We start from the raw sequence: 13,978 nt of genomic DNA, 5'->3' as shown, positions 1-13,978 counted from the left end.
AGACTAAGAACGGTTGTCAATTATAGGGACCAGTGTTGAGCCATTTTGAGAGAATTATCCCTGGACCTTGTCAAACCAAATTGAGAGGTATGATGGTGTAGACCTTTGATTTGCAGAAGTCAATGCCGTTGAGTGATTGTCTTCCTTGTCTAGAGCATAAAGCTTTATCACATCTTCATTATAATCTATTTGTATAATAAATATTCGAGTTAGATATTGGATCGATGAAAGATACTAAAGTTTGATGCTTGATTGAGATATTCATTAAGCGTTAAATATAGTACTATTTGTCAATAGGTTGAAGAAGATTTGAACAAAAAAGGTTGAAGAAGAAGAAGGAGACGTATCTTTTGTTTGGTAATAAAAGGAATGATATCTAAATGAATAGATTGGAAAATATTCTCTTAACTCTAATATGAAGATTTGTTTGACAACTTTATTGTGTATATTATACGCCGCCAATTGTTAAACATGTTTATTTCATTTTATTCGAGAACAAGAATTTGTCAAATACTCTTTTTATACCTTCCTAGCATCTTCGTTTGAGTTTTATGAGATTTTTGGGCACTGATAGTATTTAACTGATAATCTAATGATCTATATATAAGATAAGGTAGGTATTTGATAATTAATTAGCTGAAACTGTTAATTGGATTTGGAGCCAAATCATAAAAAATGAATTCACATGTAAGCGAATTCGAGCCGTATAATGTCTAAAAAATTTGGTGACCTAATTTTTGCTTAGCCTTATTCATCTCTGGTTATCAAGTTGTCTTTTATCCCAAATCAGGATTATTAATAAACGTTTCTGTGATAGAAAATAATAGACTGTAGACTGGAAATCTACAGTCTCTTGAGATCTTATATTCAAGATACTTTTTCTTCGAGTTTGTCACGGTAGTAAAAGGGTTTCTATCTTTGATCGAATAAAGCTTATTATTTTATCTACAGTTATAGACTTTAGAGTCCAAGATGTGAGTTATTCATAAAAGAGAGTCTTTTGATCAGAAAAAAAAAGAGAATCTTTTGATCAGAAAAAAAAAGAGAGTCCAAGATGTGAGTTGTTTCATAAAAAGAGAGTCCAAGATGTGCGCGTATATATCGTATTTTATTAGAAAGATGATAAAACATTCGAGATTATCGCATAATATTTCAGATATTCGCATCGATTTAATAAAGGGAAATTACATTGGTTTCTTATAAAAAATTAATACAGTGTATGACTTTTTCGCTATGTATGCTTTCTTGAGATGATTCGAATATTTTCACAAACGGTTTATAATACAAATAATTAATTTTACTCATAAATCAGTACACCTGAATATATGTAAATTTGGTAAATTACAGTATCAGATTTATACACCTAAACCAATTTCAAAAAAAAAAAATTGTGTTACTAAAAAAATTTAAACCCAACATATACCAACAATGAAAAACTATCATAAACTAACAATATTGTGTGTTTTTAAACCAAAAAATTGTCTTTTGACCCAAAGAAAAAAAAACTAACAACATTGTGTTAAAAAAACTAACAGCATTAGATCACACAAAAATAACCCAAAAATAAACAATTGTTTTGTGACTTAGTTAAAACATACTCTAGCGACTCCTGATATTCGGAAGAAGGTTGTCATGATATATTTGGAAGAATCCCTTCAACTTCTACTCTCTCTGACTTCTATTCCAACGATTCATGGCTCCTTAGACCAGGAAGATCAGAACAGCAGGTACTCCGTGCTTTCCTATCAATGGTCAATCTAAACAGTGAGGAAGAAATGACCATTGTTGATAAACACAAACTACAAGTTTTAGTATTATACAGATTATCTTTTACAAGTTTCGGGTAACATGCCATTTAAGACCCAGACTAAAACAAAGCTATGGAAAATTACATAACAGCACAGATCAAATGCTATATGACTATCGTATAGCTAGTGATCAACGCTACAATATCTCTATTTATTATAGCTCATGAAAAAAACACTATATAGGGAGTCTATCATAGCTTAGGTTCTATATGGTAACGTTTTTCGTATGTTACTAATACTTATATTTTTTGTAGTGACCATGTAAAATCTTTTATGATTTAAATTTCATGTGTAGATTATTTTCACGTCTCTTGTCATCTGTGGAAAATGATAATGTGATTTGATATCAATCTTTTTTCTGAAGAGAGACGCAAACAGAACAATATCATGAATAAAAATAATTAAAATGAATAACGCTTAATGTCTGGATCATATTGATGAATATGTTAGAACTTCAGTGGTTCACTCTTTGTAAAATCATGGTGAATCCACTAAATTTTAGATGTTAGATTAAATTCGACTGCACTGGCCACGAGTTTTTTTGGTTGCTTTAAATTTCTTGTATAGATATAAAAGAACCAGGTAAAATCTGTTATGGTCGAAATTTCTTTTGTATATTATTTCATCTGAGAAGAATACTTAATTGATAGCACAACAACATACGTTTTGAGCATTACACTGGCCTCGGCCTGGCCCTGGTATAAGCTTCATTCTCTTACAAAATGCTGTGCAGCTTCTTTCCCCTCCGCCTTCACACGGAGCTACTGTGTAGCAATTATAATCACTCTCTATGCCAAAACCTATTGAATAATAATCATTACACTGATATACACATTCAAAAAAGTAATAAAGTTATCTAATAGTTTGGAAAGGATGAAAGTAAAGAGTTTAATAAGTCAGTACCAGAAGTTCTATCAGATGTTTTCTGGCAATGGACAAAAGATATGACACAGAGGATGGTAAGAACAAATGCAACCGAAAACTTATTGGTGGTAGCCATTATATGATGGGGTCTTCTTTTTGCTTACTATTTTTCTGTACTGAGGCTGATCAGATTTTATACATAACAAACATTCATAAAACAAAATATTTTTGGTCAAAGATTAAAATGGACAGAATCTTCCAATTTATTTCTTTAGATTAAGTTCAACCAGTTCAAAATATAACACAAATAGATAAAATAATAAGATATTTTTAAAATATAATTCTATATAAATATATGGTCTCGTTACAATTATAAATTAATATTTCATTTGTGTATACATTTTATATGGTACAAATAAATAAAACATTATATTGTTTATTTTATATGTATAAATAAATATCTTTATATTTTCTTAACACTTAATATATTTTGATGAGATTTAAGAAAATTATATCTAAAACCACATTTAAACTCGATGAAACATATTTTATATACACCAAATGATGTAACAAAACAAAATGAATAATAAACTTCAAAATGTTAATTAATGTATAGATATAAAAATCAAATATTTTTATTAATTTAGAAAAAAGTATTTTAAAATAAAAAATCTAAAAAGAATTTTTCAATAAATTAATAAATCTATAAATTAATAAATGAGGATAATATACAAATGATCCATCAATCCTCATCCTTTAAACCATCATGAGTTGTTTCATTATTTATATCATTATATGGTATTAATTAGAGTAGAAAGATTTGAACTTCTCGAATGTGACTCATCCGTGGATCCAATCACAAAATTTCACGTTTCAGATGTCTAATCTTGAATGCAAGGAAAGTGAATTAAACATCATATATGTATATGTGATGTGATAATCTTTGATCTATTGACTAGATTTTGAACGTGAATTAGATGCATTACTAATAATTTAACAGAACAAAGCCAATTATAACGAAGATGAAATCTATTAATTTTAGAGAAAATATGGAGTTTGTGTCAATGCTATGTCGCTAGGGATTGTCTCTGTAATTGGAAACTATAGCATTGGGTTCAGCTTGCAGAGCCCATTTTTTCAGCTTATCTATTGCTTGTTTGAGCTTCAAACAAGCAACCTTAGTTGTAAACAGTATTTTTTGTTTGAACTAATTTAATATTCTTTCAAAAAAAAATGATTCTTATGATGTCTGTGCGTTAGGGTGAAAAAGAAACTGATATGAAATTTTAGGGTTTTCTGTCAAACTTCACGAGTGATATGCGACGGGTCAACTTACTTGACAAATCCAACATCGAAAGGAAAATAAGAGGAACATGTCCTATGAGTAACACAAAAGTTGAATGATCTCATTCGATGTCCTAACTCGTAAGACATCAACAGAGTACAGAGCAATAATATTACATTATTACTAAAACATACAATGTCTTAAATCATAGCAATACTAATGATCTATGATGTCCGTAGTGACGATAACAGCTACGGTGATAATGATCGGAAGATACCAGCATAAATAACAATTGGGCTTCTTACACTATGAGTCCCATCAGACCAGATTAGACTTGCAGACGAAGGCATATTTGGGTCAAGACCCCGGCCAGAAACAGTCACCGTGAAAAACTGCTTTTCATTCACAGACTTCATATATAGAACACGAGGCGACACCACGACGTTTAGCTTGGCTCCGTGAGTTAAGACAACTTTTGATTTGTAAGTAGAGTTGGAGCCACCGACGTTAGTGACGGTTCTATTGAAAGTGACGGTGAAAGAGATATCAGATCCCGATAATTTAGCCGACATTGATGGATAGTTGAGATCTCTAGGTAAGATCTTTTCAGAGCAAGTGACGGCTTCCCCGGAGATGAGTCTCACGGTAGTCGCATTGTAGTTCATGCCACAGAGGAACGCCATGTAGTCTGCTTTGGTTATATCATAAACGAGTCCTGGATTAGTAGCAGCTATTGGATCTACATGGCCAGATCCATAAGCAAACTCGGTTGATGCATAATCAGCTTGTGAAGCATTCATCGACCAAGCTGCGAGATTGATTAAGAGAACTAAATAAGAACAGAGCATGAACAAAAAAACGGATGGTTTTCTTGCTACACAAGCAACTTTCTTGATTACTTAAAATCTAACTTTCATTACCTGTTGTCATAATGGCAGATTTAATCATGGAAGGAGACCATTCAGGATGAAACGTCTTGACGTAAGCGGCTACGCCTGCAACGTGTGGACAAGACATTGAAGTTCCTGATTCAACAGAGTATTTCACATGTGTGGTGTCGTCATAAAACGGTAATGCCTTAAGTGAATTTGCAGCCACAATCTCTAGTCCTGGTGCTGTTATATCCGGCTGCATTTTAATACACCACTGTCTCAGATAGTATAGAAAAGATTAATCTAACGTAACCAATAACTATATAGTATATATACCTTCAGAACATCAGCAACGATGATGTTTGGACCTCGAGAAGAAAATGAAAGAACTTTCGGAGCTGTCTGATTAAAGATTGTCTCACTTTTTAGAACAGTCGCTTCTGGAGAGCTAAAGAATCATAGCAGACCAAGAAAAAAAAAGAATAAGGAGAAGCATAAACTCAACAAAGCGCATAAATAACAGAGAGAAGATGACTATTTAATTACTTGGAAGAGTTAATGTAAGAGAGGAAAGATTCAAAATCATCTTCTTCTAAGTTCTAAGCCAGATACAGGTAAACCCTCCATTTGAGCCCAGTCTGAACCATCTTTAACAATAGCTGCAACAGCTCCCTTGGTATAGGCTACGTAGGGGAAAGATATATTGCAGACCAAGATCTTTCCCTTCACCCGGGATGCGTCAAGACAATCTGGCGTGCAATCCCTGGAAGAAGAAGAAGAAGAACCAAAATTCAGCATCACCAATCACAAATTTAAAACTATTTCTAGGTCATACTCTATACACAAATGGTTTTTCTTGCGGAAGAAGTTACTCGGCGCATTTGACTTTGGAGGCAGAGAAAGCAGCAGATTTTCCGTACACCAGAGGGAACTTCTTTCCTTTAAGATCAAAAACATTCACTGATTTCCCCTGTTATTACAACATAACATAAATGATATTAGTGATTTAAAGGACAAACAGATACTATAATGACATAGATGAATGTGTTACTTGATACGTACGACAAGTGTTTTGCCATCGCCGAGAACCACTTTGGTGACAAACACACGGTTCGTTGTGCTGGCTGCAACGGTTAACATCCACGGCGCTACGCTCGTGACAGAGGCTATATTCGGACCAGTGTTCCCAGCCGCGTTCACAGTGAGTATCCCTCTGGACATAGCGTGAAAAGCTCCGATTGCGATCGGGTCTTCTTCCAACGGGTACACATCAATACTACCTACAGATATGGTGATGATGTCAACACCGTCCGCGATAGCGTCATCGAACGCAGACAGTAGTACATCGTCTCTACATTCTCCGGCGCAGACTCTGTAAGCGGCGATTCTAGAGGCTGGAACGGCGCCTCTCATCGTTCCATAGCCGAGCCCAAAGAAGCTGGCGTTCGGGACTGCGTTTCCAGCCGCGATAGATGCGGTGTGCGTACCGTGGCCGCTAGAGTCCCTAGCGTCTCCGGGTGAGTAGTGTCTTGCTCCAATCAGCTTGCTGCAAAGTGACTAATATATTAGTCTCTGCCCTAAAAGCGCAAACTTCATATTCAATCACTCAAGTCAAAGCTTCTAACTCACGTTACATATTTTTTTTTAATAAAAAATATACTTCTGAAATATTGGCATTTATGTTTGGTTTAGACACAATAAAACCATGAAAGTGTATGTTTTCCTTTCATTTAATTTTGATATATACGTTTAGTAAATAATTTAGCTTAAAATGTTTCAAATTATGAGCTCACTTGAAACATATAATATGCACTAGCCACCATGTATAAACGTGTGTAAACGCAAATAAGGTGAAGTTTTGATTAACTTGCAAGATCTATAGAGATAGAGAACAAGATATATATTTACTTATTGCAGGTGAAGTTTTTGCCACCGGCACAAACTCCATTCCATTTCTTTGGAGGAGGACCAAAGCCTTTGTCAGAAAAGCTTTCTGATTCCGGCCATATTCCACCGTCTAACACTCCGATAATTGTATCACTCTCCACAGATGGATTCCGCTTGGTCCCTTTTCCCTCCTTTATCCCCATAAAGTCCCAAGACGCAGTCGTTTGGAGTTTTAGTTTCTTGTTTGGAAACACAGACACAACTCCCTCCATACCTAACAATAGCACAAAGGGTTTGATAAGGTTTACTTGTGGGTAAAGAAACTCAGGAAGAATCTACACTTTTAAAATATAGTTTCGGCTTTTTAACAAAATGGTTTTGAAAGATGCAAATGCAAAAACTTTCTGCCTTCCTTTTGCATATAACATATGCTATGAATCCTTTAGAAAAGTTCCACATTAAATGTAAACAATATCAGGTATTAACAATGGAGGCTACTCGTTAATATATGACTCTATCCTTACAGACTATTAAGGTCTTGAAGAACACTCACCGGCTACTTGTTCTCGTTCTGACTCAGTGAGTCTGGCCGCAAACCCGTTAAAACTCCTCTTGTAACTTCTCAACAAACGACCATCCATCAAACTAGAGTAATTACACATGCCATTGTTAGAATCCTCATAATCTTAATATAATGGTTAGAGAATGAATAAATAAAATCACACCTCTCTCCCACGACCTCTTGAAGAATACTCATGTGATGAGACATTGGTATGTATTCCGCTCGAGAAGGAAGTGAACCCATGTAAACGATATACTCCTTAATGTAACGATAATCATCATTTATCAACATAATCATCATCTATAAAGGATGCACATGTATTGCTACAAGAGATTTTGATCATTTGTACCTGTATATCTTGATGATCATGTGTGATTGCTGAGATTGAAAATGAGAACAACAAGAGAAGGAGACATGCGAGGAAGCTAAGGAAAGGTCCTCGATTCTCCATCTCTAGTAAGTAATGGATAAAGTTGCTTTATTATTTCTATGGGTATCAGAGGAGTTTATATAGTTAAAATATCATATATGGACCAACTCAAGAAAATAGTCTAATTAAAATCTTGTTTGTGATTTTAAGGTTTTTAAAACAAAGGTAGCTAAAGATAGATAAATTGATGTCCAATTATCCAAGGAATTAAATGAAACAAAATCCTCGTTTAAATGTTTTTAATTTGTTTTTAATATATAAAATGTTTAAATTTATCATTTTAGCATTTAGCTTCATCAAATTGATAGAATCTCTAATGATATTAACATGTTGCGAGTTCCAATAAAAATCTGAAAGAAAGAAAAGTGACACTTAGACTGATGTTTGTGGCATCTGATGGGTAGTAGTAAGGTTTGAGAAAGGAGTGGTCCGATAGTTTAGGGCCACGATAGTTTGGAGCCAAAATGTATCCACGAGTTCTGGAACATTTTGGAGGCATAAGCAAAGCAACATCCTAGTCTTGTAAAATGTGCCTAGACAATCTTGGTTTTGAGAATGTAACATGATAGTGCTGCAAGTGCTCTGATTCAGGCACATAACCGCAGAGCTTTTTACACGTGACACCATAAGCAAGAGCAAAATACAATTTAGACCCTTGTTTGTTTGTTTGCATAAGACCCTTTGTGTCGCACGATACGTGTTCTGTAATCTTCCTATAAATTGGCATGTTTGGCACATACCTATTCGGCATAAAAACAAATCGTCATTAGGACATATGTTTGTTGCTTATTACAAAGCACTGTAAGGTGTTTGAACATAAGCAACGAATAACGACACAGGAACTTTGATGTTTGCATTAAATAGTCATTAACTAGTAAACAAAGTAGACGAGTTTCCCTCGGAGCTATTCAATAGTTCTCCAAGAACTCAATTTTTGTCAAATGTTTGAAGTATAACCCCACATAAATGCTCCAGGGATTTACATGTTATGTCCAGCAGCGTTATCATTTGAAAGTCTTTCAAGTGTGAAGATAATTAGCAGCCATCATTAACTCCAGAGTCAGTTCAGGCTCGATGTGGAACTCCGTCTCTTTGCCTCTGTAAAATCAAACAACACTTGAGATACAACAGTCTCCCTATACATTCTAGAGATAAAGTTAGAACAGAGAAGGTGAGAAAGATAAGGGACCTGGAGTACTGTAGAGACCAATAGAAGTACTGGCAGATCTTCTCTAGAATCGTGGTGCTGATATCAGGGAAAGTCACGACACCATCTTTCGATTCCGAAAAGCCACCTGCACACAACCAATATAAAAGAAAAAAAAAACAGAGTGTATTCCTCAGATCTCCATATACTCTGCATCTAGAACAGAGCTTCTTGCAATCTCTTTCTAACACTGAACGCACTATTGCAAGATCAATACTTTTTCAATGCCCTAATCACACGTCGATATCTAAACACTCTTAGTCTCAGGAAGAAACGGTAAAAGGCTACGACTTTAGGTTTGCTCAATTTTCGAATTGAGAAAGATTTCGCTCAATTTGATTCAGATTCATAACCAATATCTGAAATAATCTAATCAAAATCGAGTTAGATCAGAAGAAGAGAAAGCGGGGGATTGCGATCACTAACTATACAAGAAAAACAGAGGAGGAGGAGGAGGGAACCTGGAGAAGTGAGCATGCTCCGGATAGTATGAGAAACCATGGCGGCTTCCCTGTCGATGATGAATTCGAAACCCTCCATGCTTATCAACTTCACCGTCTCCCTCATATTCTTCGTCGTCGTCTCTCGCGTCGGCTTAGGCTTCTTCCTCTGTTCTCTACAACGCGCGTGAGTTGTTAACTCACCAAGAGATATCCCCTAACTACCAGGCCCATTCGATGTGTCTAAGCCCAATATAAAATACTATTCGGCCTTTTTTCCTTCGCTTCAACAAATATAATTCCTATAATACCCCTGAAACATTCTCTTACTTTTGTCTGCCTGCTAAGCCCCCTCTTGTCGTTTTTAATACGTTGTCATTTCTTTTGTCGTATATTGTAAGAAAAAGAAAGATTTATAATATCTAAAGACGATTATACTAGCTTTTTGCCTCAGAATTTCCTCAATTACTTGAAAATTTAATAACCGGAAGTGTTTCCTTCAAGGAAAGTTTCGTGTTGATCGGTGATTCCGGTGTCGGGAATCAAACATATTTGTCGAGATTCACCAAAAATAAGTTTTTTCTTGGAGTGATTCAAATTTTATTTCCCCTTTTGTGGTGCTTCTTTAAACGTGGGAGAATAAACGCAACGATGATTCACAGGTGATGCTATCAGTATTCAGTATCAGAGATACTTTAACCAAAACCATGTTTCTGTGTCGTCTGTGATCTTTTAATGTGTCCATGCAAACTCTGTTTTCATTTTTCACGAGAGCTCTCTAGGACGTTTATAGGTTAAAATCTTCGATTTGTGGAGTTTTCTCTGTCTCTTTTTTCCCAACTAAATCGAGCCTAAACCGTGAAGTCTTTGCATCCTTTTCATCTTTGCCTTTTTGCTTTGCTATCTACTTCATGATCTCATCATTAGGGTGTAGAAAATCAGGTGTTATAAGTTCATTTGATGCGGCTGAGTTCTAGTTTACTTTGTTTTCCGTTCTTTTGAAGTTGCATCATTTACAAATCCTTTGGAGCCAGTACTAAGAACATGCTGTGAGTTGGGTAACAACATATAACTAGTGAAAGGTCTTTTGGTTTTTTTTTGAGGTTTGAATAGTATAAATGGTATCTGAGAGAGTTTTATATCAAGTGAGAATCTTAGATGTGCTGGCCATGAGTCATGAGAAATGCTTTTGTTTAATTTTTTTATGTTTATGTGTATGAATAAATTGTGGAAAGAGCCAATGGACAAAAAGCTTCCCACAACTTGTCCCCAATAATGTTTTTTACTGATCATGAACCCTTTATCCCTCAAAAAAGTCAACTCATTAGATATTAATTTCATTAAAAAGAGTTATGATACATAGTTAATTGATGAAGCATGTAATGGTCTCATACTATTGTGCGTTTCTTATGTTTGTCTTACGGTTATTCAGGTTGAAGGAAAGACTGTAAAGGCTCAGATATGGGACACTGCAGGGCAAGAGCGGTACAGAGTCATCACAAGCGCTTATTACAGAGCTGCAGTAGGTGCATTTCTTGTCTATGACATCACCAAAAGACAGACTTTTGACAATGCATTAAGGTGGCTACGCGAACTAAGAGACCATGCGGATTCCAACATTGTGATCATGATGGCTGGTAACAAATCCTATCTAAATCACTTGAACTCGGTTGCTGAGGTAGACGGTCAGAATCTAGCAGAGGCAGAAGGTCTTTCTTTTTTGGAGACGTCTGCTCTTGAAGCTAAGAATGTTGAGAAAGCATTTCAAACCGTTTTAACATGAATTTACCACATCATCAGCAAGAAATTTTGGCAGCTCAAGAAGCAGCGGCTGCTAACTTCTCAATTTCAGGGCAAGGAACAACGATTAACGTTGCTGCTCTACTTAATAACCTCCTGAAAGCTTTCTATAAATTTGTTTTGTTTTGCCTAATCTTCTCGCCTTCTCTCTCTCTTTTCTTTTCATTTTTTTAGCTAATAAAATGTAACGATGCAATAGCATGTAGAATTCAGTTTCAAAAAAAAAAATAGCATGTAGAATACTTCTCTTCAGTTACTCGTCTTACCATCTTTGATGGGGTTTGTGTTCAGAAAAATGAGAACTAAACAAAAAGGAACAAAAGCTTGTTAGTATATCTCCTTATTTGTTTTTCATAAGTAGTATTCCGATTTTAAAAGGAAAATTATTATCTAAGAATGTTTTGGACAATTTAAGAACAATGATATATTTATGTAACACTTTTTTAGAATATATAGAGCTATCCAAAGTTTTATAGGTGTAAGATGACTTCAAAACAGTAAAAAACAAGAAAATTTAGTGGAGTTTGGTTTACCTTTATGCGCATTTCATTTATTTGTTTATTTCCTATAATCCCCTTATGGACAACATCTACATGATATTAGTTTGAGGGGGGAAAACAAACAAATAAACTCATAAATTCATTTCATCAAATATATTACCAGAAAACGATGAAGAAATGCAATAAGTAATGCCGTGAACAAAAAAAAAATGCAATAAGTAATGCTTGACAATATTCAACCAAAACAAAGTACTAATATTTATTACTACAGTGAAAATAATATTTCATTTTTTTATCAAGTGAAATAATATCTATCTTATTAAAACATAAACATTACAATTTTTTTTAGATGGATTTTTAAAGGTGGACCTCATATATTTAAATTAAATGTCTCATTCTTTATATATAATATGTATCATAGTCTAACTTTGCATTGATGTATTTCCTTAAATACAGTTCTTTTTTTGTCCATATTCCATATATGATTTTTCATTTATTACATGTCGATTTAAATAAGATATACTAGATTTCTGACCCGTGCGTCCGCACGGGTGATATTTTATTTGTAATAGATATATGTGATTTAGTTATAACTTATAGATAGATTATAAATATTTCTAAACTTTGTTGGTTGTTTATATCTTTGGTTGATGCTAAAGTAATAAAAAATGATATCTAAATAAATTTGATGATTTTTACTGACACGGACAATTTTTATATTGTATCCGTTTAATAAATAATATTTTATTTTTTACTAATGCATTATTTTTTTTCTAAATATACTTATATAGCAAATGTTTTCTTATCTTTTTCAAATTTAATGTCTCTTTGTTTAATTATACTGGAAATAAATGAGGAACATACCACACTTAAAACATAAATCTTAATAACTTATATTTCAAGTATTACATTTTGATAAATTGATCAGTGATATATTATATAAGTTACTTTTATTTGATCCATATTGTGTATGCCTGAATAGTATATATAAATATTGAGAAATTTTTTAGATAGTCATTTTTAAGTTTTTGTCACAAAATAACCTCCCAAAGGGAAAATGACCAAAAGAGATTTTATTAAGAATAAATATGCATTTATAACCCTTGGATTAACTAATCTAAGACTTATGGTTTAGAGTTAAGAGGTGTGTTTCAAATATCAAAAATTTAAAAATTAAAATTAAAATTTGAAACGAAAAATGGCTATTTTTGTCATTTATTTTAGGGCTATTTTATATGACAAAAACCAAAAACTTAAAAATGGCTATATGAAAGAATTGCCTATAATATATTGTCTTGGAAAAAAACATTATTACATTTTTGAAAATAAATAGTTATTTTGATCAAAATAATATGAATTTTTTGACAAATTTTGACCAAAAATAAGTTTGTATTTTTATCTGAGGCTACTAACCTTAATTTTTTCATAATCTTATTGTTTAAGTATAGTTGGATAGATAATGTCTATATGAGAAAACTTCACCTTAATATTTTTGAAAACAAGCTAGTGTTATATATTTATACTATTCGATACTTTATAATTGAAGGCTTGAAGCATTAGACTATTAAAAAAAATCAGTTTGGTTCAATATATATATATTTAAAACAATATATTTTAATTGGTTGTGTTAGCTAAAATGGTCCTTCACGTGTTGGTTGAAAAATGGTTAACAACTTAACATGTATAGTAAGTAAATCAGAAGTCCATTAGCAAATTAACAAATTTTTAAGTCATAACGTTCGGAGAGGTTCCATTTTAATTAATCCTACTTAATTATTGCTAGATTTATGGGAATTATAGGGCATATAAATTAGAATATTCCTTTGGGAATAGATTTGAATTCCGTAAGTTAATATCGTTAATGCATATCTTTTTTATGGAAACACACAAGATTAGGTGTTCACTCCGTTTTTGTCTCGAATTTAGAAAAGGTAAGCGGTTCAAATTTAAATCGTACATTTAGTTATTAGGTAAAACAACTGTGTTTTATTCCAGTGGCAATCTTTGTAAATATTAGAAAACCTAAGGACTAAGTACTTGTTTGTACTTCAGTTTAATAGATTAGATACTAGAGAATACTAAAAATATTAATCGTTCTATAATTACTCTATGCAATTCATTTTAAATTGATCAGTATACTTTCATTGGCCATATAAATTTATTAGTACGAACATAACATTAGGTAGATAAGTCATAGACACATACATAAAGATATGACTATTCTTATAACTACGTTGGGCCTAATCTAACTTTCTAAACAAATAACACATAGCTTCATATATTGTAATAGAATATAGTAATATTGTATAGTATTATACTTATA

The 13,978-nt window shown here is 33.2% G+C and overlaps 2 protein-coding genes across 2 annotated transcripts; both read right to left on the bottom strand.

Moving 5' to 3' along the window:
- Window positions 1-4,057: 4,057 nt before the first annotated feature.
- On the bottom strand, window positions 4,058-7,732 carry LOC108845535 (subtilisin-like protease SBT4.11). Its single transcript, XM_018618731.2, is given in 11 exon segments — window positions 4,058-4,765; window positions 4,878-5,085; window positions 5,166-5,277; window positions 5,376-5,419; window positions 5,421-5,592; window positions 5,702-5,799; window positions 5,892-6,375; window positions 6,738-6,990; window positions 7,270-7,361; window positions 7,442-7,536; window positions 7,628-7,732. Coding segments are annotated over 11 exon segments (2,217 nt in total). The 5' UTR covers window positions 7,730-7,732; the 3' UTR covers window positions 4,058-4,208.
- A 719-nt stretch (window positions 7,733-8,451) lies between these two features.
- Window positions 8,452-9,543, bottom strand: LOC130508983 (uncharacterized). The gene is made up of 3 exons (XM_057004489.1): window positions 9,377-9,543; window positions 8,898-9,003; window positions 8,452-8,806 (listed from the first exon to the last, which is right to left on the bottom strand). Exons 1-3 carry the CDS (start codon window positions 9,480-9,482, stop codon window positions 8,728-8,730), a joined length of 291 nt encoding a protein of 96 aa, XP_056860469.1. The 5' UTR covers window positions 9,483-9,543; the 3' UTR covers window positions 8,452-8,727.
- Window positions 9,544-13,978: the final 4,435 nt, after the last annotated feature.

This window comes from Raphanus sativus, chromosome 3 (assembly GCF_000801105.2).
Source record: "Raphanus sativus cultivar WK10039 chromosome 3, ASM80110v3, whole genome shotgun sequence".
NCBI classification, from domain to species: Eukaryota; Viridiplantae; Streptophyta; class Magnoliopsida; order Brassicales; family Brassicaceae; genus Raphanus; species Raphanus sativus.
The sequence above is the reverse complement of the archived record's forward strand: the minus strand, read 5'-3'. Positions and strand labels throughout refer to the sequence as shown.

Bases quoted from the DNA above. Each gene is read 5' to 3' on its own strand.
- LOC130508983 (XM_057004489.1), bottom strand. From the start codon at position 9,482: ATGAGGGAGACGGTGAAGTTGATAAGCATGGAGGGTTTCGAATTCATC. The intron at 9,004-9,376 runs GTTCCCTCCTCC...GGTTGTGTGCAG, and splicing joins GAGCATGCTCACTTCTCCAG to GTGGCTTTTCGGAATCGAAA. The intron at 8,807-8,897 runs GTCCCTTATCTT...TTGATTTTACAG, and splicing joins TGGTCTCTACAGTACTCCAG to AGGCAAAGAGACGGAGTTCC.